Source organism: Sus scrofa, chromosome 4 (assembly GCF_000003025.6).
Source record: "Sus scrofa isolate TJ Tabasco breed Duroc chromosome 4, Sscrofa11.1, whole genome shotgun sequence".
Classification (NCBI taxonomy): domain Eukaryota; kingdom Metazoa; phylum Chordata; class Mammalia; order Artiodactyla; family Suidae; genus Sus; species Sus scrofa.
In genome coordinates, this window is record NC_010446.5 from 94537548 (window position 1) to 94565181 (window position 27634).

The 27634-nt window shown below is 53.3% G+C and overlaps 3 protein-coding genes and 1 long non-coding RNA gene across 15 annotated transcripts in view; 2 read left to right on the forward strand and 2 right to left on the reverse strand.

Moving 5' to 3' along the window:
- LOC102165794 overlaps positions 1-3688 on the reverse strand; it is a 15936-nt gene extending 12248 nt beyond the window's left edge. The window contains exon 1 of the long non-coding RNA XR_002343425.1: positions 3516-3688. This is a non-coding gene — a long non-coding RNA (uncharacterized LOC102165794). The remainder of the gene's footprint in view (positions 1-3515) is intronic.
- The window catches only part of PKLR (pyruvate kinase, liver and RBC), a 9584-nt gene extending 570 nt beyond the window's left edge, over positions 1-9014 (forward strand). For 2 of the 4 annotated variants that reach the window (XM_021089721.1, XM_021089722.1), the window contains exons 2-11: positions 136-318; positions 3619-3710; positions 3807-3938; positions 4087-4273; positions 4572-4842; positions 4963-5113; positions 5583-5735; positions 5813-5979; positions 6638-6819; positions 7424-9014. In XM_021089721.1, the coding sequence (XP_020945380.1) occupies positions 136-318; positions 3619-3710; positions 3807-3938; positions 4087-4273; positions 4572-4842; positions 4963-5113; positions 5583-5735; positions 5813-5979; positions 6638-6819; positions 7424-7530 (1625 nt within the window). In that variant the 3' untranslated portion in view covers positions 7531-9014. The remainder of the gene's footprint in view (positions 1-135; positions 319-3618; positions 3711-3806; positions 3939-4086; positions 4274-4571; positions 4843-4962; positions 5114-5582; positions 5736-5812; positions 5980-6637; positions 6820-7423) is intronic. The other 2 variants (XM_021089723.1, XM_021089724.1) reach the window with 1 other exon arrangement.
- On the reverse strand, positions 8372-22558 carry HCN3 (hyperpolarization activated cyclic nucleotide gated potassium channel 3). 2 transcript variants are annotated; one of them, XM_013997013.2, is made up of 9 exons: positions 22514-22558; positions 20016-20093; positions 16002-16431; positions 14614-14775; positions 13977-14195; positions 13482-13628; positions 12517-12757; positions 11057-11221; positions 8372-10575 (listed from the first exon to the last, which is right to left on the reverse strand). In XM_013997013.2, exons 3-9 carry the CDS (start codon positions 16410-16412, stop codon positions 9869-9871), a joined length of 2052 nt encoding a protein of 683 aa, XP_013852467.1. In that variant the 5' UTR covers positions 16413-16431; positions 20016-20093; positions 22514-22558; the 3' UTR covers positions 8372-9868. The 2 variants fall into 2 exon arrangements, with proteins under 2 accessions (XP_013852467.1, XP_013852466.1); XM_013997012.2 differs by having other exon boundaries at positions 20016-22554.
- Positions 20673-27634, forward strand: part of CLK2 (CDC like kinase 2) — an 11865-nt gene continuing 4903 nt past the window's right edge. The window contains exons 1-5 of one of the 8 annotated variants that reach the window (XM_021089725.1): positions 20687-20778; positions 20894-21080; positions 24720-24889; positions 26521-26749; positions 27444-27528. In XM_021089725.1, the coding sequence (XP_020945384.1) occupies positions 24720-24889; positions 26521-26749; positions 27444-27528 (484 nt within the window). In that variant the 5' untranslated portion in view covers positions 20687-20778; positions 20894-21080. Of the gene's footprint in view, positions 21081-22613; positions 22915-24719; positions 24890-26520; positions 26750-27440; positions 27529-27634 lie in introns of those variants that run through there. The other 7 variants (XM_013997014.2, XM_005663321.2, XM_001929111.5 and 4 more) reach the window with 7 other exon arrangements.

Below are 27634 nucleotides of genomic sequence, written 5' to 3' on the forward strand. Positions count from 1 at the left end.
TTGTGACTAAATAAGATAACGTACGTGTAATGCCCAGCTCATAAAAAGACAACCAAAACTGGAGCGCTGAGGCTGTGCTGAGATGAAAAGATGAGGAGGAGAGGCAGGTGCCCATGCAGCCCTCTTCTACCGCAGGGCCAGCGGGGTACCTACGGCGAGCCAGCTTAGCCCAACTGACCCAGGAGCTGGGCACTGCTTTCTTCCAGCGGCAACAGCTACCGGCTGCTATGGCAGACAGCTTCCTGGAACACCTCTGCCTGCTGGACATCGATTCTGAGCCTGTGGCTGCTCGTAGTACCAGCATCATTGCCACCATCGGTAAGCACCCCCTATTCCCGCTGAAGCATCACGGGACCTCTTGGGTATTTCTCAAGATGCTTCCTCATCTTTTGTCTCCTTCAGACTTCTCCCTGTCTGAGCGAGTCATTCATTCAACAAATATTTGTTGAGCTCTAGGCAGACAAGCATCTGGCCCCTGGGAGTTGTTCAGTGAAATGAAGACCCCTTATCTTTGGGGAGCTGACAATCTAGCTGGGTGGGCCAAGACTTAAGAAACATAATACATTATTTTAAAATAAGAAATGTATTTATTATTTTAGAAAGTGATAGGTACTATGGATGAGAAAAAGAAAAATCAAACATGGTAAGGGGTGTCAAGATGCAAGGGCAGGAGGTGGCAGTGCTAATAGGGAGGCAGGGTAGCTCTTGCTGAGAAAATTAGACCTGGGCAAGGACTTGAAGGAGATGAGAAAACAAGCCATGCAGATGTCTGGAGAGAGTTCTAGGCAACAGGAACAGTCAATGCCAAAGCCCTAAGTCAAGGAGGCTGGAAACCATCAAGGCGAAGAGCAGCAGAAAGGAAGATGCTGGGAGGAGGGGAAGATCCTATAGGGTTTAGTAGGTCATTTTTAGAATTTGAGTTGAATTTTCCTCCAAGTATAATGAGAAACCACTGCAGAGTTTGGAGTCGGGGGAATGACACACTCTTACTTAGGTTTTAACAAACCCACCCAGCTGTGGTAATGAAAATATACTGGAGGCGGGGGTGGGGATGAGGGCAGAAGTCACTCCTGCAGTATTTCTGGTTTAGACCAGGTGGTGGCAGTGAAGCTGGTGAGAAGTGATCAGATTCTTTTTTTTCTTTTTTTTCTTTTCAATTTTATTGGAGTAGAGTTGACATACAAAGTTGTGTTAATTTCAGGTCTACGCCAAAGAAAATCATGTGTACATATACATATACCTATTCCTTTTCAGATACTTTTCCCATATAGGTTATTACACAATGTTGAGTAAATTTCCCTGTGCTATATTGTGGTCTTTGTGACCCATCTATTTTACATATAATAGTGTGTACATGCCAGTCCTAACCCCCTAATTTATCCCTCCCCCCTCCCGAAGAAGTGACCAGATTCTGAAGGCATTTTGTGTGTTTTTTTTGTTTTTGTTTTGTTTTGTTTTGTCTTTTTGCCTTTTCTAGGGCCGCTCCCACAGCATATGGAGGTTCCCAGGCTAGGGGCCCAATCCGAGCTGTAGCTGCCGGCCTACACCACAGCCACAGCAACACGGGATTCGAGCCGCATCTGCAACCTACACAACAGCTCACGGCAACGCCGGATCCTTAACCCACCGAGCAAGCCAGGGATCCTTAACCCACAATCTCATGGTTCCTAGTCGGATTCGTGAACCACTGCTCCACGACGGGAACTCCTCTGAATGTATTTTGAAGGCAGAGCTGAGAGGAAATGATGGATGGGATATGGGGTAGGAGTGAGGGTGAAAAAGGAGTCAAAGATTTCTCCCAGGTTTTTGGCGTGAGGAACGAGAAGAATCCATTATCGACTGAGCAGAAAAGACTGCGGTGGGGCAGAGATCAGGTCAGTTTTGGGGCATGCTGAGTTTGAGACTTGCATTAGACATGCAAGTATGGTACAGAGTAGGCAATCAGATATACAACTCTGGGTTTGGGAAAGTGGTCTGCATTGGAGATACAACTTTGGGAGCTGTCCTATCGATGGTATTTAAAGCCATGAGACTAGTTGAGACCACCAAGGGAGTGACAGTAAAATGACAGAAGAGAATGGGGCATCTAATGATAAGGGGAGTGAGGAGCAAGAGAGATTCAGAAGGAGCAGCCAGTGAGGTGGGGATAAACCAAGAGAGGGCAGTGTCCTGGAGGCCAAGCAAAGAGGGTCATTAAGAACATGTGTCCGGAGTCCCCTTACAGCACAGGGGGTTGAGGACCCTGCATTGTCACTGCTGTGACTCTGGTTGCTGCTATGGCGCGGGTGGAATCCCTGACCCAGGGACTTCCACGTACATGCCACTGGCATGCCCCCCCCACAAAAAAAAAGTGTGTCAAATGCTGCTGGTGGGCCAGCTAAGATGAGAACTGACCTTTAAATTTAACAATGAAAGTTCCCATTCTGGCATTGCCCCAGCTGCAGGGTAGGTCACAGCTGTGACTTAGAGTCAATCCCTGGGCCCAGGAATTTCCATATGCTGCAGGTGTAGCCAAAAAAGAACAAAGAAAAGATTTAACAACAACTTAGAGGAGTTTCCCTTGTGGCTCAGCGGTAATGAACCCAACTAGTATCCATGAGGATGCAGGTTCGATCCCTGGCCTCACTCACTGGGTTAAAGGATCTGGCATTGCCACGGGCTGTGGTGTAGGTTGAAGATGCCGCTTGGATCTGGTGTTGCTGTGGCTGTGGTGTAGGCCAGCAGCTGCAGCTCCAATTCGACCCCTAGCCTGAGAACTTCCATATGCCGCAGGTTCAGCCCCTAAAAAGACAAAACAAGCAAAACAAAACAAAACCCCCACCAACACAGAGGTTCCTGGTGACCTTGAAAAGAACAGATGTAACAGAGAGCAGGTGCAAGGGAGAATGGGGGAGGGGAAGGGGAGACAGCAAGGACAGATAACTCTTGCAATGAGTTTTCCTGCAAAGGAGTGCAAAGGAATAAAGACTGCAGCTGGGAGGGGAACTGGAATGAGGAGAATGTATTATTACTATTTTTTAGGCGTGCCTGTGGCACGCAGAAGCTCCTGAGCCAGGGAACCAACGGGCCCCACAGCAGTGACAAGGCACCGAGCTACCAGGGAATATTTATTTTGCTGAAAGAAATAACAGTAGGTTTCCATGCTGATGGGAATGATCCAATAAAAAAAGGAAAATACTGATGACACAGAGGACTGGGGAGTGGCTGACTCTGTTTCTGAACGAGTGAGAAGGCGATCCAGGGCACAAGAGGAAGAACGGGCTTTAGGTAGGGGCGGGAGAGGTTGGTCAACCGGCTCTCAGTTCCGCAGCTGTCTTATCGTCAGAGCAGGGGTGGATAGAACGCAACTCTCCGTATGAGAGTTGGAGTCCAGTATGAGGCCTCTCAGCTTCTAAAGCCTAGTACCCCCAAGTGCCCTCACCTGGCACCCACCCCCTGCCATCCTCTTCTCATACGCTGAGGGGGGCCCCCACCCCCGCCACTGCAACACTTAACATCACTGCCAACAAAATTACCTCAGGGAACAAAGGTCAGGTAACTGGACTTCTGCGGTCTCGGGCATCTCTGAAGGTGGTGATGATGGGGAGAAAGTTGTCTGAGTAGGGTCTCTGGTTCCAGGGCCGGCATCTCGCTCCGTGGAGCGCCTCAAGGAGATGATCAAGGCCGGGATGAACATCGCACGACTCAACTTCTCCCACGGCTCCCACGAGGTTCAGGGCGGGGCCGCGGGGAGGTGGGCGGGTCTAAAGGATGCCTGGAGATCCCACCCACCTTCCCCTGAAATCCTGCTCTGTTCGGGTCGCTAGTACCACGCTGAGTCCATCGCCAACATCCGGGAGGCGGTGGAGAGCTTTGCAGGTTCCCCGCTCATCTACCGACCCGTGGCCATCGCTCTGGACACCAAGGGACCGGAGATACGCACTGGGATCCCGCAGGGGGTGAGAGGCGACCTGGGACCCGCCTGTTCAGGGTACTGAGAGGAAGGCGGTGCGACGCGGAGGCAATTGCCCATGGGGCGGAGCATGGGGAGGGGCCAGTCCCGACCGGGAAAGGCAGAGCTCAGTCCTTCTGTGGCCCCGCCCCTAGGGCCCGACGTCGGAAGTGGAGCTAGTGAAGGGCTCCCGCGTGCTGGTGACGGTGGACCCGGCGTTCCAGAAGCTGGGGAACGCGACCACCGTGTGGGTGGACTACCCCAATATCATCCGAGTCGTGCCGGTGGGGGGCCGCATCTACATTGACGATGGACTGATCTCCCTAGTGGTCACGAAAATCGGTGCGGATCCGCCTCCCGTCCTGGCCAAGAGGCACACCCTTTTCCTTTCGGCCCCCGCATTCGCCCTTCAGACCCACCACCTCTTCCCTTGGCCACTCTTCCCAGGAGTCCCTGGCATCCAAATTCCTGGGCTCACCCTGGGTTGGGGCGGGACTGGTGGGTTAGTCGTTTCTTCCCCAGATCTGTGTCTATTCAGTGCATTCCGCTCTCTTGGGGGTTCAAACCCTGTGTTCCTGCTGCGGTGGCTATAGCCCCCGGCCTCACCCATGACCTAGGCTGGCTCTTTGCATACCCACAGGTCCAGAGGGCCTGGAGACCCAAGTGGAGAGCGGCGGTGTCCTGGGCAGCAGGAAGGGCGTGAATTTGCCGGGCACCCAGGTGGACCTGCCTGGGCTGTCTGAGCAAGATATCCAGGACCTGCAATTTGGGGTGGAGCATGGCGTGGACATCATCTTTGCCTCCTTTGTGCGGAAAGCCAGCGACGTGGCTGCCGTCAGGGCTGCTCTGGGGCCAGAAGGACAGGGCATCAAGATCATTAGCAAAATCGAGAACCATGAAGGCGTGAAGAAGTGAGGCTTGCTCTTCTCCCCATCAGGCCCTAACCATCCCATCGCCCCTCCTCTTCTCCTGCCTGCCTCTCCCTGGCATCTCCTAGCTCTTCCCCAGCCCTGACTCCCCCAACTGCCCAGGTTTGATGAAATCCTGGAGGTGAGCGACGGCATCATGGTGGCACGAGGTGACCTGGGCATTGAAATCCCAGCCGAGAAGGTTTTCCTGGCTCAGAAGATGATGATCGGCCGTTGCAACTTGGCGGGCAAGCCAGTCGTCTGTGCTACACAGGTCTGGAGTGAGCCCTGGGGGCAGCCCTGTGGGTCAGGGGACACCTTTTGCTGTCCCGCGTTTGACCCTCAAACAACAAAGCTAGGAAAAGATACTGCAACTTCTCATTTTCAGATGAGGAAACAGAACAGCCAGGATCACACAGTTTGTGACTATGATGCTGGCTTTCGGGGCCCTCAGAGAGTGAGGATGTCAAGAAGTTCAGGGGAGTTTCCGCTGTGGCACAGTGGGTCGGTGATGTGGCTTGTCTCTGTGGCAGTTCCAGTTTGATTCCTGGCCTAGCACAGTGGGTTAAAGGATCTAGCATTACTGCAGCTGTGGTATAGGTCTCCGCTGCAGCTTGGATTCAGTCCCTGCCCTGGGAGCTTCCATATGCTGTGCGTGAGGCCATTAAAAAAAAGTAGTCGTTCAGAGTGGGCCCCCAATCAGACTATGACTCCTACAGCTCTGATGTCCAGATGTCCCCCAGATGCTGGAGAGCATGATCACCAAGCCCCGACCAACCCGGGCAGAGACGAGTGATGTGGCCAACGCCGTGCTGGATGGGGCAGACTGCATCATGCTGTCAGGGGAGACTGCCAAGGGTCACTTTCCTGTGGAGGCTGTAAAGATGCAGCATGCGGTAGGAGCTTAGAATGCAAGGCAAAGCCCTTCCAGGTCCCAATACCTCTGCCCAGCCTGACCTCCTGTTGCCTGCAGATTGCCCGGGAGGCAGAGGCTGCAGTGTACCACCGGCAACTCTTTGAGGAGCTGCGCCGGGCAGCACCACTGAGCCGGGATCCCACTGAAGTCACCGCTATCGGTGCTGTGGAGGCTTCCTTCAAGTGCTGTGCTGCTGCCATCATTGTGTTGACCAAAACTGGCCGGTGAGGGGGACATTGGAAACACCAAGACAGGGCTTTGGGTCAGGGGCAGGCTGGGATGGGCCTCAGGTTTGGATTTTGTCTCATCATCAGAGATCACTCTGGGGCAAGAGGAGAGGTAGCTCTGGGAGCTGGAGGCCAGGAGAGGCGATGCTAGAAGGGGCTGGAAAGGGAAGGTAGCATGACTGGGTGTGTTGGCTTCCAGGCCTTTTGGACTCCTGAGGCTCAGAGGTAGGTCCTCTGCATTTAGCCCACAAAGCCTTACAGAGCTGAGGTGTTGCAGAAGGTCCCAGAAGATCTGAGTTCAAGCCTTTGCTCTGAAACTTAGCTGTAACACCTTGGGCAAGTCACTCAGGCTCTATAAACTTTCTCCATTTGCTCATAGGATTGTAAGGATTAACAAGAAATATTTGTAAGTTATTTAAAGCTGGATAAAGGTACATTCCCAGAAGGGTTTTCTGTCTTTCAAAGAGATTTCTCATTATCTCATTATATATTTTAATTATCTCATATCTTCCTTGTGTTAAGAAAGGCAGGTATTTATACCCATTTTACAGATGAGAACATCAAGCCCCAGAGGTCACACAGCTTATTGCTGGCATCTGGAACGAGAACCCAACCCTCATTTATTATTCTGGGCTGACCTTCTCTCTTCCTTCAGCTCAGCCCAGCTGCTGTCTCGGTACCGACCTCGGGCAGCAGTCATTGCTGTCACCCGCTCTGCCCAGGCTGCCCGCCAGGCCCACCTCTGCCGAGGAGTCTTCCCTGTGCTCTACCGTGAACCTCCAGAGGACATCTGGGCAGACGATGTGGATCGCCGGGTCCAATTTGGCATCGAAAGCGGTGAGCCACATAGACCTTCTCTCCACCCACCCCTGGCTTTGTATCATGAGTCCCCCAACCCCACTTTCCTCATCCACTCAAAGGGCCTTGCCTCTCTCTTATGGCCCCAGATTTTCTGAGATTCACTAAGACTGAGATATTTGGGCCTCCAGGGCTGGGGAAACAGGCTGAAGAGGGAGAGGGGTCAGGGCTATGCCTAAGAAGTCGGCATAGCTGCTGCTTGTCCCTGGTGGCAAGATCCAAGCATGACACAAGGAGCCAGAGGTGAGAGGAGAGAAGGCGACCCAGTCCCCTGCAGCTGGAACTGAAATCTAGTTGACAGTTGGCTCTGCCCATACCCCACCCTTCCTATCAGCATAGCAACACAGAGATACTTGCTACTTCCCAAGCAGCATGCCCCACGCCCACCCCGCGGGCACTCCTGCAGCTCTGATGTACTACAGTGCTCACCTTCCCGCGGTGCCACCTGTGCATTTTGCCTCAGGCCCATCCTACCCCTGAAGCGTGGCTTTGAGGAGGTGAAGGGTGATAGCTGGCTCTCATTACAGGCTTGGCCTGGGTCCCTCTGTGACTGATTAGCCTCTTCTCCCCATCCTCCCCCTAGGAAAACTCCGTGGCTTCCTCCGTTTGGGGGACCTGGTGATTGTGGTGACAGGCTGGCGCCCCGGCTCCGGCTATACCAACATCATGCGGGTGCTGAGCATAACCTGAGGTGCCCCTCCCCCTTGGACCAAGCCAGCCCTGGACCCGCCCCCCTCTCTGCTCCCTCCTACAGCCCCCTGTCTAAGTCTTCTCTACTCTCAGTCCTCACTACCCCAGGCCACGTCGGCATTTAGCCCCTTCTGGGTGCCCCCTCCCCTCCATTTCACACAGGCCTTGAAAGTCTGTATCCAATTAAGCACTGGCCATCTGACAGCACCAATCGTACATTCTCTGCATCCAATGCTCTCAACTGGTCCCTAAGATGCTCTGCGCCTTTAATCCCAGCTTAACTGGTTAATTCTATTCCAACAGACTTCCCACCCCTGGAGGCTGGGGAGAAGGGAACAGGGCAATTGTGTCCACAATCTCCACAAAATTTTTTTTTTTTTTTTTTTTTTTTTTGTCTTTTCTAGAGCCACACCCGTGGCACATGGAGGTTCCCAGGCTAGGGGTCGAATCGGTGCTATAGCCGCCGGCCTATGCCAGAGCCACAGCAACACGGGATCCGAGCTGCGTATGCAACCTATACCACAGCTCATGGCCACATCAGATCCTTAACCCACTGAGCAAAGCCAGGGATCGAACCCACAATGTCATGGTTCCTAGTCAGATTCGTTAACCACTGAGCCATGATGGGAACTCCCAAAAATCTTTATTTTAAAAAATATTTCATATCCACGCAGTTTGATGTTCTCAAACATGGCCTTCTTGATATCTGGGCATTTCTCAAGGAGCGTGCCCCCACTTTCTTCATCATGACTGTCAGTGTTAGTACCACATTTTTGGGCTAGCTAGGGCAGATGGAAGCCAGGGAGCCCTAAGAGCCAGGTGGGCTCATCCTGTCACTGTCTTTATCACATTCAGGCTTGCAGGCTACTCCCTGGCTGCCCTCATACCCACCTCATGCCTTGCTGGGCCTCCGCCTGCCCCCTAAAATGCCCACTTTATGCCCATTCATGAACCAGGAGCCAAAACAAGTGTCTCTATTTTCTTTTTAAACCCAGCTTTTGGAAGCAATATAAAACTCCCACACCCACCCAGAACCCCAGAACTCCCCACCCAAGAGAAAAGGAGATTTGGGGTCCTGGTCCCACATTCTTTGATGCTGCAGAGTAGGCACGGGGACAGAGGGGTGGGGTTAGGGATTTCTCTTATCCCTGAGAAGGCAGAGGCACTGGCTAGCCTACCCTTCCCCAGGCTTGGATACCTCAGGCCCTCCCCTTGCTTCTGCACCTTCAGCAAACTCAGTAGGAAGAAAAAAAACCCTAAAAATAAAAACAGTCCTCCTCCTCTCAGGTGGCCCTTCCTACCCCTACCTAGATAGGGAGAGGATTCAAGTATTGCTGCTGATGAGAGTTGGGCAAGGACCACAAGAGCTGGCATGGAGGGGCCCTGCCCATTCCTGCCTCCCTACCAGGAGGGGAGGGCTGGATCAAGAAATGGGTGAATAAAACGAATTGATAATAAATAAAATTAACAAGTAAATTAATAAATACTAATGAATACTTATTAAATGAATTGAATAAATAAGAATAATTAAATAAGGAAGGAAGGAAAGAAAAAAAAATGCCATCTAAGGATTCAGCCACTTGCCCCCCCCCGGGGTGGGGGGAATCTAGGCTCGCACACTGAATAAAGGGGGTGTCAACAATCCCTTAGCTCCAACGGGAACACCACTGGGACAGGGGCACAGGGAAGAGGTGGCTCCCAATTTATAAAAAGGCAATTCTACCACAGAGACAGAGAATGCAGGAAACTTGGCAGGAGATCCGTGTTCCCGTTCAGGGGGTGTAGACAGGGAGGGTCCACACACGGCAGTCAAGCTGGATGCCCACATGGGGACCCAAGACATTTGTTGACAGCAGTGGGGGCACAAGGAATTGGCAGTGCCCAGCTATGCTAGCAGGATGGGAAGACAACCATGCCAGGCAGAACCTGCAAGGTCATGGGCAGAAAAACAGAGACATCTGGTTACGTGGCAGTGATGGCGATGACAAGTACTTGTGCTTAGTAAGATGAGATCACGGGCCGGGCCTGCACCTGGCAAGACCACGGCCAGGGGACTAAACCTCATCAGAGGGCTTGGAGTCACTTCTACTTGGCAGTGGGGACATACAGCGCCTGGCACAGTGCCTTGCACATGGTAGGCACTCGGTATTTTTGATGAATGGGTGAGTGGACTAGGAGGGTGTCAGGCTGCAGGGCGCCTGAGCTGAGGACAGAGGCCATCTTCTTTGTACTAAGGGGAGATACTCCCATAGGGCAGTGTTTCAGGTCCTCCTGGTGTTCCCAAGAGGCATCTGCCCTTGGACACATGCCACTGCACCTGAGAGCTTACCCAAAGGTTTCACATGTTGGCAGAGAGCTGGGGGCCCCGGGGCGTGGCTGGCTCAGGCACCGGTGGCCTGGGGGGCTGGGCTGTCCCTGGAGGCTTGGCCAGGAGCCCTGAGGGGGGCAGGCGTTCGCTTCCTGAGCCCTTCCGCCCAGGAGAGCCATCGCCTGCTGCCCGCTGAGGCAGTGAGGGTTGGGAGGCTGAGAGTGGGCGGCCCCGAGGTCCTAGGCGCCGCCCACCTCCACCTGGAGGCGGGCCCAGCAGGGACACCTGGGAGCGCCCAGCCCGGGATAGGCTGGCATGGAGGGTTCTGGCAGGGGGAGCCGGCAGGCGGGAGGTGGATGCCCAAGGCCCCCGGGCCAGCAGAGGGCCGGCTCGGACAGGTACCAGTGGGGAGGCTGGGGAGCCTGCTCCTGCTGATCTTCGAGCAGAGCGAGCAAGGAGGGTGACTGGAGAGTCAGGGGAGAGGGGAAGAGGGCCCCGCTGGTGAGTCAGGGCAATGGCCACATTGGAGGTCACGGCGGCTGCTTGCAGGGGCGCGTGTACTAGAGGCTCCCACAGCACTGGCTTTCCGCTGAGCCGAGCTCCTGTGCCTGGGGCCAGGCCCCGAACACCCCGAGCCATATCCCTGTCGTGTTGCACCAAGTGCTGCTCCATGAGGCCCCCACTGCTGCCCGGACTAGGCTCGGAGCGCTTCCGCTGTAGTATGGAATTCTTCTTGCCTAGAAATTATCCCAGGGAGAAGGAGTGAAAGATAGGAAAGGAATCCAAGGTAAAGGCTGGATATCAAAGAGTATGAGGGGAACAAGATGGAGTCGAGGGATGGCAGTGGGGTGAAGGTCGGGGCTAGAGGTCAAGGGGATGGAGGTGGAGTTGGAGAATGGAGATTGGGAGATGGGGGTTGGATGAAGAGGGTCAGGAGATGGGAGTAGGTATCAGAGATGGTGAGAGTCAAGGACTGGAACTCAGGGAAAGAGGATTCAAGGCACGGGAACTCGGAGTGATATCTCAGGGGTAGGAGACGCTGAGTGATAAGGACAGTGGTGAAAGCCCCATTGGGGGCATTTGTGGGGGCTAGGGTGGGCTGAGGTGTGATGCCAAGGCACTAGAGCCTGGACCCTGGGATGCTGGGGACTCCTTGCCATGGAGATGGGGTGAAGACACATGCTGGACCCAGAGCAGACACGGTGAAATAGGCCTCACCGATGCGGCGCAGCCGATCCATGGCCACTGTCTCGAAGGCCCGGCGCATCATGGGAAACTCTTCGAGCACAGCATTGAAATGGTCCACACTGAGTGAGTAGAGGCGGCAGTAGGTGTCAGCACGCACACTGGCTGTGCGGCGGCCCCGAGTCAGCAGACAGATCTCTGCCAAAGTTGGGGGGAGGCCTTCAGACACACCATCCAAAGAACTGTCTCTCAGTGGGTCTGTAGCAGCTGACCCAGTTTCCCCAGGCTCCTCCCCAGATGGGAGAAACTAATGATCACCCACCCACCCACCCAGGGGGCCCTCAGTGTTCCAAGCACAGCTGCTCTGCTGACCCATACAGAACATGGTCTTCTCACTCTGTCCAAATTAAAGCTGATAAACAGTTAGGTTGTGTTGACCCCCAGACTTCTAGATATTCCACTCCACCTTCTTATTTTTCGGCCATGACTGTCAGCATGTGGAAGGTCCTGGGTCAGGGATCAAACCTGCGCCACAGCAATGACTCGAGCCACAGCAGTGACAGTGCCGGATCCTTAACGGTTAGGCCACCAGGGACCTCCTCCACTCCACTTTCATTACCACCCCACCTCCACTGTAGGCCGGGGGCAGTGCCTTCTGCATTCCCCACCCACCCTTCCAACTCCTTTGAATGAACACCAAGGAGAAAAGCAGTGCCAAAGGGCAAAAGGAAACACAATTTTGGGAGTTCCCTTTGTGGTTCAGTGGTAATGAACCCTACTAGTATCCATGAGGATGCGGGTTCAATCTCTGGCCTCGCTCAGTGGATTAAGGATCCAGCGTTGCCATGAGCTGTGGTGTAGGTCACAGACGAGTCTCGGTCTGGTGTTGCTGTGGCTGTGGTGTAGGCCAGTAGCTACAGTTCCGATTGGACTCCTAGCCTGGGAACCTCCGTATGCCACAATGTGGCCTGAAAAAGCAAAAAAAAAAAAAAAAAAAGAACACAATTTGGATAATGGAACATGATGGGTGATTTGGGGACCGAGAGATTAGATAAACCTCAAATCACTTTGAGCAGCAGCTGGGAGGCTGCACAGCCACAGGCTGGGTCCTGGCTTCATACCATCAGGGAGCTACAAAACTCAAGCCCCTGGGACAGTGCTGCTTTGTTCCTCTCTCTCCCTCATCTTATGGGATCCTTGGAATTCACTGCTTAAGGATTCAAAAAGACTCACTGGCCCAGTAACTTTCAACCTGGCTGTGCACTGCAATCTCCCTCTTTCTCTCTCTCTCTGTTTTTTAGAATCTCTTAAGAAGCTTTTAAAAAAACAGAACTCCAGGTTCCAGACCCAAAGATTCTAACTGAGTAACACTGAGGAGGGGCTGGAACTCTGTGGTCCTGCAGCACAGCCAGGTGAAGACTCTAAACCGAGGGAGCAGTTGCCCTCTGTCCTCTGCCCCAGACCCCCCCCGACCCTCCCTGAGGTCTGCTGACCCCCAAAGTAGGATCCATCAGTGAGGCGGGTGTCCCGGGCACCGCGGGCCAGCACACTGAGCAGCCCGTGCTGGATGAAGTACATCTTCCTGCCCACGGAGCCCTCACGCACCACGAGGTCCCCCGGCTGGAAGACCTCAAAGCGCAGCTTGGTGAGCACAGCCGTGACGAAGCTGGGGTCGGCGTGAGCGAACAGCGGCATGTGGGCCACCAGGCCCCGGCAGGTGAAGTTAATGATCTCCTGGGCAGGGGAGGGGCTTGTCAGAGAGGCTGGACCACCTGCCCTGAGGTGCTCTTCCCCCCCCCACCAGTCAAGCTCATCTGTCCTCCCCGGAAGCCCCGCCCCTGGGGTCATGATCTGCCACCGGATGCGGATGCTTCAGTAGGCCTGAGACCATCTCTAAGCTCCCACCTTCGGAGCAATATGAGCCCTCAAAGGATCATCTCCCCCCCAAAACAGAGATCCCTGCAGCCCCTCCCCATGTACACCACACCCCTGTAACATCTTTAAGAAAAACCTTAGCGGAGTTCCCGTCGTGGCTCAGCAGTTTATGAATCCGACTAGGAATCATAAGGTTGCGGGTTCGATCCCTGGCCTTGCTCAGTGAGCGAAGGATCCGGCGTTGCCGTGAGCTGTGGTGTAGGTTGCAGACGCAGCTCGGATCCCATGTTGCTGTGGCTCTGGTGTAGGCTGGCAGCTACAGCTCCGATTTGACCCCTAGCCTGGGAACCCCCATATGCCACGGGAGCGGCTCAAGAAATGGCAAAAAGACAAAAAAAAAGAAAAAAAAAAAAAAGAGAAACCTTAGCCCTGAAAAGTCCCCCAAAGGCCTGACCTCCCATGGGGCTCTCTGTGGGCCCTCCTCCCTGTGGGTACCTCTGCTAACAAACAGCCCCTACCCCAGAGAGCATCCCCAAAGCCAGGTCCCTCAAGAGCCTCCCTCCAGGGCCCCACCCAGTCCCACCTCCCGAAGCGGTTCGCTCAGCTCGCCTAGGATGCTTTCCTCATCGAACATCTTGCCCTGGTAGCGGTGCTCATAGTACTCATGGATGCGCTGCCGTGTGTCCGCTGGCAGCTTGTGGAAGGACATGTACTGCTCCACCTGCTTGTACTGGAGAGCCAGCCGAGGGCCGGCAGGAAGGGTGACACGGAGACAGGTGTGGAGCCAGGACAGGGCAGGGGGGAGCATGTGGAGGAAGGTCACAGACATGGGGTTGAAACACGGAGGCGGAAGGACATGTGGATAATGGTGGGTACAGGAGGACACATAGCACCATCACAGGAAAACCCAGACGTGGGCAGAGGAGGAGTCCAAATAAGGAAAAGGTACACACGTGGGACAAGTGGACATGGGGCAAGGCAGGACACGGAGATCCAACAGGGGCATGTCAGAATGGGCTCCACGTTGAGCTACCCAGCCACCAGCGCCCCTCCCCTTCCTCCTCCTGCCCCTGCTGACCTTCTCTTGGTACTGGCGCCGGGAGGAGTCCAGGGACTGGATGAGGGCGGTGGCGTGGCCGATGAACATAGCGTAGCACGTGGCGCCCACGATCATGCTGAGCATGGTGAGCCAGACATCGGGCATGCCCACAGGTGCCTGCTGCCCGTAGCCAATGCAGAGCATGTGGCTCATGGCCTTGAACAGGGCGTGGGAATACTGGCGGCCCCACGAGTGGTTCTGCGGGGCAGAGTGTATTGTAGAGCTGGGCATATGCCCCTCAGAGCCTCATTCTCCTCCTGCCCCCCTCTTCTCTCTCTTTCAGTCCTTCTGCCTGCCCTCTTCTATTTCAGATCTGCCTCCCAGGAGAAACTGAAGTTCTGTTTGGGGGGGGGGGCCCTGAGGCAGAAGGGGCCTCTTTTACAGCTTGGGGGCTGCAGTTTCTGCCTAGCTTTCCTTCCCTGCCTGCTGGCTCCAACACACAGACACTTCTTCTGGGCCTCTTTCCCCTCTCCTCTCACCTCCCCGCCACTCCTGTCTTCTCTCTTGGTCATCTCTCCATCATCTCCCACCTCCTGTCCCCGGGGTTCATCCCTCCTACTTAAGGGGAAGAGCCCTTCGAAGGCCCAGGAGAGGCTGAGCTGTGGGGAGTTCTCACCACCATGTGGTTGATGGAGACCCAGCAGTCGGGAGGGAAGTCCTGCAGCATGGGGACCAGGAACTGCAGACAGCCATCCCAGTGACATAGCAGCAGCATCATCCCGATGAGGTTGAAGATGCGAACCACCGCACTGGCCAGGTCATAGGTCATGTGAAAGATCTGAGGAGTCCGAGGAGGGGCTGCTGTGGACAGGAACCCCTCTCTGCCAGTCCTTCTCCATTCCCGGCCTTGCAAATAATTCTCTCTCTGAACCTCTCTCTAGCCCCAGCTCCCATGAATTTTAAAACTGTGGCTGTTATTCCTCCGCATAGAGCTTTACAGCACACTTACGTAGCAATACAAAAGAGGCTGTATTACTACTCTCATCTTAGAGATAGGAAAACTGATGCCAATCATGTGCCCTAAATGACACAGCAAGTGTCACAGCAGAAACTCAAAAAGGTCTACTGCCCACGCTGCCCAAGTATAGCCTGGGAAAGAGGAGAGAGGGCATTTCAGTACCGTGTCCCCAGGGCACACGTAAGGATTAATGCCAAAAGCCCTTTTCCCCTCCAATAACAATAACGGATAACTTGCTGAGAACTTACTATATGCCAGGCACTGTTCTGGGGCTTTACACGTATTAATTCCTTTAATCCTTATAAATTTATCATATGTAAGTATATTGAACATTGTCATTTTATAGAAGAGGAAACCAAGGGAGTTCTTGTTGTGGCGCAGTGGTTAACAAATCCCACTAGGAACCATGAGGTTTCCGGTTCGATCCCTGGCCTTGCTCAGCGGGTTAAGGATTCGGCGTTGCCATGAACTGCGGTGTAGGCTGCAGATGGGACTCGGATCCTGCGTTGTTGTGGCTCTGGTATAGGCTGGCAGCTACAGCTCCGATTTGACCCCTAGCCTGGGAACCTCCATATGCCGCAGGAGCGGCCTAAGAAATGGCAAAAAAAAAAAAAAAAAAAAAAAAAAAATAGAAGAGGAAACCAAGTCTCATATAGTAAATAGTAAAACTGGGATCTGACCACAGGCAATGAGACTGCAGAGCCTCCACCCTGAACCACTAAACTGCTGTTCCGAAGCTGAAACTGTAGCCTCTCCCACACCCTGGAATTCCCAACTCCCCTCCTACACCTTCCTCCCAGTGTCCAAGTAACCCTCAAGTGTTTGTCCAGCAGCTGTGTTCCACCCTCCTGCACTACCATCCTCTCACCTTGGGGACCCATTCCCTGGACCTTCATTCTGACCCTACATTTCCTCCAACTTTGGAGAGCACCCATCCACGCTTGGAAGCTCCACCCATCCACCCCACCCCACGAAGTCGCCAGGAGCCCCACCCCATCACTGTCTGGAGGAGTCTGCAAGCCCCCCTGCCCACCTCCCCACCCCACCTCCTCCCACTGGTGTATGTAGCGGATGAGGCGGGAGAGGCGGAGCAGCCGCAGCAGGCTAAGGATCTTGGTGAAACGCACGATGCGCAGGGCCCGCGCTGTTTTGTAGACCTCGGCGTCCAGTCGTGGCTCCAGCTCCACCACCAGGAAAATGTAATCCACGGGAATAGAGGAGATGAGGTCGACCAGGAACCAGGTGCGCAAGTAGCGTGTACGGATGGCCCGAGGTGCCAGCAGGATCTCAGCGCCCTCCTCAACGACAATGCCGGTGCGGAAATTGAGCACCAGATCCATCAGGAAGAAAGTGTCAGAGAGGACGTTGAAGACAATCCAAGGCGGAGAGTTCTCCTCCTTGAAGAAGGTGATGCCCACAGGTAGCACAATGAGGTTGCCCACCATCAGCAGGAGCATGATCAGGTCCCAGTAAAACCTAAGGTAAGGGTGGGATGGGGAGTAAGACCACCGTGCTATTTCACAAGGGCAGAAAGTCTGACTCGGCCAAAAGCGCGCAAGGATACAGCATAACAGAACGACCGTTTACAGCTGGTGGAGGTGTAAATTGGGACCACCAATTGGAATTACCCAGTAAAGTTAGACATTTGCATTTCTGGCAACCCTGCAATTCTATTCCTAGGTATATACACATGCAAGGGAAAACGTGTTTCAGGAGATATATACAGGAATAACTGCATCATATCTGCAAATAATTCGGAGTTCCTGTCGTGGCTCAGTGGTTAATGAATCCGACCAGGAACCATGAGGTTGCAGGTTCGATCCCTGGCCTTGCTCAGTGGGTTAAGGATCTGGCGTTGCTGTGAGCTGTGGTGTAGGCCGGCAGCTACAGCTCCGATTTGACCCCTAGCCTGGGAACCTCCATATGCCTCAGGAGCAGCCCTAGAAAAGGCAAAAAGACAAATAAATAAATAAATAAATATCTGTAAATAATTCAAATGTCCATCAGTGGAAAAGTGTAAATAAGACAAACACCGTAGATAAATACACTACGATATACTCATGCCCCGGAATACCATACAGCTGTGAAACCACCCAACTGCAGCTACCTTTGGCAATACGAATGAATCTTCCAAAGGTAATTCTGAGAAACAAAACATACTATGTGGTTTCACTCATAAAAGTTCAAAAATAGGCTAACCTAAACGGCATTACTTAGAGAGTCACAGAAAAGCGGTAAAACCATAAATATGAGTAAGGAAATGGAGACCACAAAAATTGAGAGTTCCTGCTGTGGTACGCAGCAGCTCTGGTTGCTGCAGAGGTACAGGTTTGACCCCCTGCGATCCTTTAACCCAGTGCAGTGAGGTCAAGGATCTGGCATTGCCACGGCTGCACTGCAGGTCACAGCTGCAGCTTGGATTCAATCTCTGGCTTGGGAACCTCCATGTGCCACAGGTGTGGCCATTTAAAAAAAAAAAAAAAGAAAGTTAAAATAGTGGGTTTGGGAAAGGAATGTGAGAGCAGTAGGAAGCCTTCTGGGACACCCACAGTATAGTCAGTATAGTTGTTATATGGGAGTCTGGTTTATAATTTTTTTTTTTGTCTTTTTTGTCTTTTGAGGGCGACACCTGCAGCATATGGTGGTTCCCAGGCTAGGGGTCAAATTGGAGCTATAGCTGTCGACCTACGCCACAGCCACAGCAACGCTAGATCTGAGCCGTGTCTGTGACCTACACCACAGCTCACAGCAACACTGGACCCTTAACCCACTGACCGAGGCCAGGGATGGAACCCACAGCCTCATGGTTCCTAGTCAGATTCATTTTCGCTGTGCCACGACAGGAACTCCTGGTTTATAATTTATATATACATCCTATTATATTCTGTTCTACTATATATACCCACCTTATAGATATATTTGCTACATATATATATATCTACATATATCCCTACTAAATATACCCCTAGTGTGCATATATGTATTCTTCACATACAGTAATATATAGCTAACATCCTTACTATATGAATATGATATATGTCACTATTATATGTTTTTATTATTAAGTATTTTTTAAGTTAAAAAAAGATAAATCCCCTTTGCTGCTCTCACAGGGCTGCTGAAAAAATATGCACCAAGACAATGGATGTGACAGTGCTGTACAAGCAGTAGTTGGTGTTATGACTCACCCACCCTTTATCCCCAGATTTCTGAAGAGGTTGCTGCCTTTCCCATCTCCAGCTCTCTGCCCATTCCCAGTCTAGGACTTCACGCCTTCCCTAGCCTGCCCCACCCCAGCCCTCCTCCCCAACACAGCTGGGCCTACGGTTCCTGTTTCTCTGCTAGGATCTGCGCATCTGTGTCCCAAGGTGGGGGTGATCTATCCTGCCTTCCATCTGAACTAGCTTCTCAGAGGTGTCCCCTGTCCTGCACCTCAGACAGCGCTGCACATACTGAGAAGCCCCACAGCAGATCCCAAGGCAGCAAGGCTTGAGGCTTTGCCCTCCTTTCCTCCCCTAACCTCCCTATGCCCACAGGAACTCTGGCTGAGCCCAGGCAAGGGCATGGGCAGGGAGAGCCACACTGCTGTGGTGGAAGCTGTGAAAAGAAGAGGTCAGGAGAGGAGGGAGTGAGGTGAAGCCTTCATTCAAAGATCACTGGACAATCTGAGGGTCCTAATTAGCTATGGTGGTTTCAATTCCAGGACACACTTAATTGCAGCATCAACCCAGGACGCAGCCCCTTGTGACTCTGACTGCAAGATCAGTCCTTTCAGCCCCCGAAGGAAGCTTAGTGATCTCCAAATCCAGGCCTCCAGGAAGCCCCTCAGACGCTGTGCTTTCTATCAACAAATACTAGATCCCCACTTCCTCTCCTTCATGGCCACTGGACAAATCCTGTACATGAGCTGGGAGAGGAGAGGGAAAGAGGGTTTGCCTAGCCATAGAGCATCTTCACAGCCTGACTCACAGGCAGTCACAAGCCTGGCGGGTGATGCAGGAGAGAGGACAGAGAAGAAGCACAATAATACCAGGAATACATGGCTTCTGGGGATACATTTGAGGGTGAAATGGGTGAGAGAACAGTGACCCTCAAGAGACTAGAAAAGGTGCACTGGTAAGGTGAGAATGAGGCAGTAAGGAAGAGAGGAGTGAAAGGACAATGAGAGAACTAGGAACATTTAGGAAGTGTGTATGTGGATTAAGATGATGTCTGGGTCTCCAATTGTGTTTCCAGGCTCTTGATTCACACCTCATTCTTTCTGCTCATTTTGCTCCCCAAGTTGGGTGCTTTGCACACATCCTTGCCTCATCCAAAAGCTGTCCTTCATTTCCCCCAAGGACAGGGTTGCTCTCCTCCCCTAGCGACCTTGATGTGGAGGTACAGCCTGATGGGGACTGTGGAATAGCCCCACCCCCTCTCTTCGTCCCTTCTCTCTGGTGGTCACCTGGGCGGTGGCCGTGCTCCTGCGTGGCTGCCTCAAATCACTTTTGAGTCTCGGCCCTGCCCGGCCGAATTCCTCCTTCAGCACCAGGGACAGCGATCAGAGCTGTTGTCTGGACACCCCCTCCCCCACCCCCAGCGTCCCTATTTTCCCTGGTCGCCTGCCCTGCTGAACTAGGCAGGTGCTGGGGACGGGAATGGGGTCGGTGGGAGATAGCAGAGTTCGGTTTCTCCCTCAGATTGACCCTGAGCCTTGAAATATGATAAAATTTCCCAGATCCCCAGCAAGCAGGACTGGAGGAGGCAGCGGTCCCTAGTTCCTGTATTCCCTGTGGTCCAGGTGGGGTGCCGGGTTCCTGAAATGGGAAATCCAGGTCTCTGTTAATCTGCTTGTCCCTTCCAGCGCCCCCAGCCTAAGAAGTCAGCCAGGATCTCCAGCTGGGGACCCTTTGCCCAAGAATTCCCGGGCTAGGTTGGGGGAAGTGACTGTCGGCCCCCCAAGGGACCCCTGGGCCGGAAATGAAGTGTCTGTGGAGGGTGGGGCTGGCCCGGCCCCGTGCCCCGGCCCGTGGAGGTAGGACCTGTGTCCCCCGCCCTCCCTGCCGGACCCTCAGTACCGGAAGTCGCTGTAGGGATGGATGATCCAGGCCCCCGCTGACTTGACCCGCTCCTGCTCGATTTCCACTGCTTTGTGGCTGCCGAACACACGAAGGGAGAACTTGTTGACCGTAGGCTGGAGCAGCGTCCCGAGCTGCCTCCTCTTGGGCTCAGGCCCGGGCCCGGACCCAGGGATCGGACCGGAGGCCGTGGTCGTAGACGCCGGGGCAGCAGGAGGCGCCGCCTCCAGTCCAGGGGTCGCCCCGTCGCTGGTCCCAGTCGGCGGCCGCTGCTCCGCCTCCATGACGCCTGTCGGCCTACACGTTTGGCCTCCTATACCCTGCCGCGGCCATTCGGGACCCCCGACCCTTTCCGGAGTCGGAGCGGGAGCAGCCGGGCTGGCTCTGAGCGGAGGCGTAGTCGGCTAGGAACTGCCGGCGCGCCGGCGGAGGGGGTGTGTGCGACAGACTCTGCCGCGGGTGGCAGGGGGGTTGCGCTGCGCCCCCTGGCGAGAGTTGCGGGAAGGCTGGGCAGGGCGGGCGGAGGTGGGGCCACCGAGAGACCTCCCGGGAGGGGGCGGAGCCAATAAAGCCTGTAACCGGAGGGATACCGAGGTGGGTGTGGCTTAGCCAATGTGGGCGGTCCCTCAGGTGCAGGGAGCGTAGGAGAACGCGGCCAGTGCCAAGAGGGCGTGGCCTAGAGCTGCGGTGCCTTTGACCACGGAGTGCCGGGGAGGCGGAGCCGCCTGAGATCCGCGGGAAAACCGGACGCCGGTTGTAGTTCGTATGGCTCCGGAGGGCGAGGAATTGGGAACCAATGGAAGAGGCAGGGATTCTTTGGGGATTCTCCTTCCTAACGCTTACGGACTTCCTGCATTTCACTTTTTTTTTTCTCTCAGCACTCTCCTAGGCATATTCTTAAGGATCTCCTCGTTACTGCTCCCCCGAGTATTTCATTTCTGAATTCATCTGCCACCTTCACCACAAGCAACTCGGCCCATCACTGAGCGACCGCTGAGGATACAAGGATGAATACAAAGCCCTAGCCATAAAGGCACTGCTCGTCTACGCCCGCAAACAGAACAGGTAAATTACAGTAGTATGTGAAGTAAATTCTTCCCTTTATCTCCATTTCTTATTGCCTCCGACTTATTTCAAGCCCTCAGCATTTTTTCACCCAGATTATTTCAGAAGCGTCTAAATAGGTCTCTCAACTCTCAGGCCAATTCTCCTTCCAGAGTTAACTTCCTAAATCTAAATGTAGCTATCTCACTTGCTTAATATCCTTCAAACTTCTTAGTGTTCTATAGGATTACGGTTAAATTCCTTAGAATGACAACACAAGGCCCTGCAAAATTTAGACCTCTCTTTTCAACAACCTCCCTTCTGATAGTCCCTCTCTTGAAAGCCAGGACTCCAATTCTGTTTAAACACTTCATTTTGCTTTGTCTCCAGACTTTTGTAAATACTTTCTCTGCCTAGCACTCTCCTCCAATTCACTTTCCATCCATTGGTTCAGATGTCATCTCCTCTAGGAAACCTAGAAACACATTTATAACTCTCCTTTCCCAAGCTAGGGTTGTAGTCTAGAGCTTTCTTACAGTGGCCAGGGCACCACTGTTCATAACAGCTCTTAGCACAAGGCTGCCATTATTTGTTTACAGGTCTTTCCCATTATACTATGAAGCTCTGAAGAACAGGAGCCTTGAGCCTGGCACAGTGCTGGACAGAGTAGGAACTTAATAAATGCTTTTTGAATGAACGAGGGAAAGTGTACACGGAGAAGGAAGTGAGGTTCACTTTCCTCTCCACCCCTTCATTACCCTTCAGCTTCTATTTCAAGAAACTTTTCCTAAACCATTTCTGGCCAACTGATGAAAAATTCCTTCTGACTATCCTCCACCCTGACTCCTCTCTGTTTCTTTACTTGAATATAGTTATCCTCAGGTTATTTTTCATTTTCCTAATTACTGCTCAATTCCTTCTATAACATCTGTAACTCTACCCAGTTTTTCTCGTCTTCTGCTTTTTTTTTTTAATTCACCAAATTTAGACTTATCATATATTATGTGTAGGTATATAACAAAGTTCTCAAGTGATTTCCCCTTCTTTGGCACCTGAATCTCCACCCCTCCATTTCTCAAACCTTTCCTCCAAAGCCATTACCCCCCTCCCCCATATACAGAACGTGCACCAGCTTTTGTTCAGGACAAAAGATGGGAACCCCTCTTTGCTGTGGTTTGGTAGGCGAACTGTTTCAAAAACAGGCTATGATGGAGACTCACACCTCACCACCAGGCTTCAAAAGGTTTGCGGAGCGATGACATTCCGTAAACCACAACCCCTTCCTTTCAACCTCCAAACCTAACAAAGCAAGCCACATAAGTCCCACGAAAAGGGTCAAAGATTGAGGAAGGATACGGAAGAACACCAGGCGAGGCAGCGCGAGCCCAATAAACCGCTTCCACTCTCTCCCCGCCCCCATGAGCTTCCGCCCCCAGCACCTCCTCGGCTCTCACCGGACAGCAGAGAGCTACGCTAAGACGCGAAGGCGTGCGCGGTCCTGGGGGGCGGAGCCTAGGGGTAGCTGGGAATCGACGCAGGACGTGCGTGCGTGCGTACGTGCTCGCTCGCGGTGGCGGCGGCGGCGGATCGGGGAGGCCAGAGCCGGAGACCGAGCTGGGATCGGGCCCCGGGCGGGGGCGGTGCGAGCGGCGCCAAGCGGATCCTGGGGGCGGGCACGGAGCCGGGGCGGGCGGGACTGGAACGGAGCCCGGGAACGAGGCGGGAGGTCCAGGGTCTCGGGTTGGGGGGGTGGAGCCGCACTTCGTCGCCGCGGGGGTGCCGGGACTCCGGCCGCAGTGCCGCCGCCATCACGGACTTCCTGTGGGACAAGCGCACGGGCCTCGCCGCCAGAACGGTGAGCGCGCGGGCTGGCGGGCCGCGGGGCCGCGCGGAAAGATGGCGACCGCGGGGCGGACGGGGAGAAGATTGGATTGGGGGCAAGGGACCGGGGCGAGCTTGGGGGGTGGGGTGGGGCTGAGACGTGCGAAGTGGCAGAGGTGAGGAGTAGGAAGATGAGGTGGAATGTCGCCCTGTCTTAGATGCATTGGTAAAGACCAATAGGAAAGTTAGGAGGGACCAAAGTAGGAGAAGGGGTGATGGAGTAAAGATAGGAGTGGTTGCAAAGATGAGAAAGAATAGAAATCTCAAAAGTTGGGCCAAAGCTGGAGAGGTTGGAAGACACCACCATGTCACTTGGAGGCTGTGGAAAGAGTTTGACTCTAGGAGTTAGTTCTGGATTTTCTAAGTGAGAAAGAGAGGAAAAGATTAGAAGTGGAGAAAGATTGTAAGCTGGAGATAGTTGGGGGGGAGGGTTGGAAGGAGGAAAGCCTGTGAGGGACTTTGGTGGCACTGTGTATGTAGTGAGATGACATGTGCGTGGCTGTGTTAAGCAAGGTTGGGTTATCGGGGAGAATCTTGTACTTGCGTCTTCTTGGCTTCCTGCAAGCCCTTTTACGCCTGGAATGAATCAAATGCCACCCTTCTCTTCAATTTGAGAAGTAGCTCAGAATGGAAGCCAGATGTTGGAATCATTAAGCCTTTTCCACACCTAATCCTACCACTGCCACCCCCAACAAGGTGCACCTCTGTCCCTGGCCCATGTACTTTCATTCTGCCCTGTAAGTCTCATCTTATTGGTTCCTGACAGTAATTTTCTTTCCTTGAAGGAAAAAAGAATTAGTGCACCCTGCCATTCCAATTCCAGTAACTGGAAGGTGGCCGGCTTTTAGCCAGGCAGTACTGATAATAATTAAAAAGCAGTTATTCGGTACTTCCTAACCCAAAAGGGAAGGGGCTGGGTGGAAAGCTGACTGCAGCTTGGGGCCTCCTGGATTAAAACCATTTAAGGACGATTTGGCCATTGATGTGAGAAATGTTCAAGGGGCCAGACCCAGATCCCTGGAACTTGCTTGTGTTTGGTATATATACTATAAGTGGAAAGCTGGAAAACTGGATTCTTACCCTCAGGATATAGATGGCCTAGTTGGGGAGATAAGATACACTAATGATTGTAAAACACCATAATAGCATATAGTGAAGCATTATTCATTATAGTAAAGCACAATAGCGAATGCAGCGTCGCACACATCCATCCAAAATCTCAGCCAAAGATGAGCTGTGGCCATCTTCGTCAATTACGTAGTCTCACCTGTAATGAGCTGTGGCCTGAATGTTGTCATGAAGCCATATTTGAGGAAAATCAGACTAGAGCAATGAACTCAGTGGAGTGAAGCTTCCTAAAGCTGTCAGCCAGAGTTATTAGGTGAATATATACTCCATTAAGCACAGAGGAAGCTGTGGGTGGTAAATACAGGTAAAAATTGAAGAACAGAAAGCAGCTTAGAAGAATTCCTGCTGTGGCACAGCGGGTTAGGCATCTGACTGTAGCAGCTCAGGTAGCTGCGGAGGTACAGGTTAGATCCCTGGCCTGGCACGGTGGGTTAAAGACTCTGACATTGCCACAGTTTCAGTATAGGTCACAGTCGCAGCTGGAATTCAATTCCTGGCCTGGCCCAGGAGCCTCCGTATGATACAGGTCCAGCCATTAAAAAAAACAAAAACAAAAAAACAGCTTAGCATCTCTGGAGGAGTCAGTCCTTGGAAGGGACGCCTGAAAACTCAGAGCTTGCCCCACTATTTCTGTTTATCCTTCCTTTCTAGATGCCTCATCCTCGAAGGTACCATTCTTCAGAGCGAGGCAGCCGGGGGAGTTACCATGAACACTATCGGAGCCGAAAGCATAAGAGACGGAGAAGCCGCTCCTGGTCAAGCAGCAGTGACCGGACACGGCGGCGCCGACGGGAAGACAGCTACCACGTCCGTTCCCGGAGGTGAGGCCTCAGGAAGAGAAACTCATACTTGATCCACTCATTCATTTGTTAAATTGAACAAAGATTTATTGGAGTTCCCATCGTGGCTCAGTGGAAACGAATCTCACTAGTGTCCATGAGGATGCAGGTTTGATCTCTGGCCTTGCTCGGTGGGTTAAGGATCCGGTGTTGCTGTGGTTGTGGTGTAGGCCAGTGGGTACAGCTCCGATTTGACCTCTAGCCTGGGAACCTCCATATGCTGCAGGTACAGCCCTAAAAAGACAAAAAGAGGAAAAAAAAAGATGTATTGGTTTCATGCTTAGCAGCTTGTGGATGTTTATGCTCAAAATGGGTAACAAGGAGTTCCTGCTGTGGTGCAATGGGATTGGCAGTTTCTTGGGAATGCTGGGACGAGGGTACACTCCAGCCTGGCAGTGGGTTAAGGATCTGGCGTTGCTGCTTGGGTCTCAGCTACGGCTCAGATCTGATGCCTGGTCCAGGAACTCCATGTGCCTCAGTGTGGCCCCCAAAAAATGGATAACAAGGGAGTTCCCATCATGGTTCAGTGGAAACGAATCCGACTAGTATTCATGAGGATGCCGGTTTGATCCCTAGCCTCAGTGGGTTAAGGATCTGGTGTTGCAGTGAGCTGTGGTATAGGTTGCAGACATGGCTCAGATCCTGCATTGCTGTGGCTGAGGTGTAGGCTGGCAGCTGTAGCTCCAATTCGACCCCTAACCTATGGGTGCGGCCCTAAACCCCCCCCCCAAAAAAAAGATAACAAAACAAGCCATTTGTACTGTAATGTTCAGTGTTATTACAGGAGTTTCTGCTGTGGTGCAGTGGATCAGGAATCTGATTGCAGCAGCTCGGGTTGCTATGGGCATAGGGGTTCTATCCCCAGCCTGGCACAACGGGTTAAAGGATTCAGCATTGCCGTAGCTGTGGCAGAGGTTGCACAGCTGTGGCTCTGATTCAGTCCCTGGCCCAGGGAACTTCCTCATGCCGCAGATGCAGCCATTAAAGGAGGGGTGGTTATCCCAGAGGAAGTGTGTCGTAAGGAGCCGAGGAAGCATCCAAAAGGTTTGATTGGAGTGGGGCAAGAACTGTTGTTCAGAGAAAACCTCCCAGAGATGGACATTTAAGCTTGTCTGAAAGACACGAAAGAAGTGTCCCAGGCAGAGGGAAAGCAAATGCAAAAAAAAAAGACTAGAGGCTAGAGGTTGCTAATAGACAAGACAAAGTTGGGGCTGCATGGTTTGAATAACTCAGCAGCATATTCCATGGGAGGGATGGGTTAGGGATAGTTTGGAGCAAGGCTACATGTCTGTCAGGAAAGGCTCGTGAAAGAAATGGCTCTGTTCCATTGCATCCCTAATGGGGAGGGGGGCGCCCTTCACAGGGCGTGGTTATACAGATGTCTTCAGAGCTTTCGGGGACGTGCAGCTGTGGGGATCTTCCTTTTTGCTGAGTTACCTACGTCACTGCACTGGGCCTTGGTCCTCTCTTGAGAGTGACTTGAATGTTTGAGGGCAACTTTTTCAGGCGTCACTCCTTGTCTTCGGTGATGGGGAGGGCCTTGTCACAAGCTATGGCCCAGCCAGAAATGTGGCCTGAACGAGTGTACCTAATGGGTGTCTGTTGCCCAACAGCAGCTATGATGATCGTTCATCGGACCGGAGGGCGTACGACCGGCGGTACTGTGGCAGCTACAGGCGGAACGACTACAGCCGGGATCGGGCCGAAGCCTACTATGACACAGACTACCGGCACTCCTTTGAGTATCACCGGGAGAACAGCAGTTACCGCAGCCAGCACAGCAGCCGGAGGAAGCACAGACGGCGGAGGCGGCGCAGCCGGACATTCAGCCGCTCATCTTCGGTGAGTGCCAGCCCAGGCCCTTCCTCTCCCCACTCTTCTTCAGCCCTTTGGGACCCTGGTAAGTGAAAAGTATCCGTATTCTCAGCTGAGCATTGGGGCATGAACACTGAGGTGGGCACTGAGTCTGTCTACTCTCTTGGAAGCTCTCTGACTCTTGGAGGGCCCTGGAACCTGCTTTGGAGATGGACGGGCACGAAGCATTTGTGAACCCCGTGCCCTCCCTGGCATGCGGGGCTTATTGTATTGGGAACGGCTCCTCCACCCCTGAGGCCTCCACTTTCTGATGGGGCCCTTGCCTGTGAATTGCTTTTCTCCCCCAAGCCCTGGGCTCCACGGCCCCCTCAGCAGGTGGGCTTGGGTGGGGGCAAGGGGAGATGTGTCCCCGCCTGGAAGGGCATTGCGTAGAGCATGGGGTTGTGGGTGACATTGGCAACGACACCACTTCTCTGCTCTGCCCGTGCCTCTCCCCGTTCCCGTTTTGGGTTTGGGGACTTGGGATTATGCGCCGCTCTCTCTTCTCACCCCGATCCGCCTTACTGCATCTGACGTGTTCCCTTCCACTGTCCCCCATCATCGTCTGTCCCCCCTGGCTGGGCGCCTGTGACCGGTGACCCCTCCACCACCCACCCCGCCTCCCTCCGGCCCCCGCTCCGACACCTGGCTTGCTCCGACCCCCCCCGCCCCCCGACAGCAGCACAGCAGCCGGAGAGCCAAGAGTGTAGAGGACGACGCTGAGGGCCACCTCATCTACCACGTCGGGGACTGGCTACAAGAGCGATGTACAAGCCAAATCGTAACAATCCTATAGCCTGTAATGGTCCCATAGCCATCCTAACGTCCCGAGCCAACCCAAGTCACAGCCTCTTTTGCCTTTTCTCAGTGGTG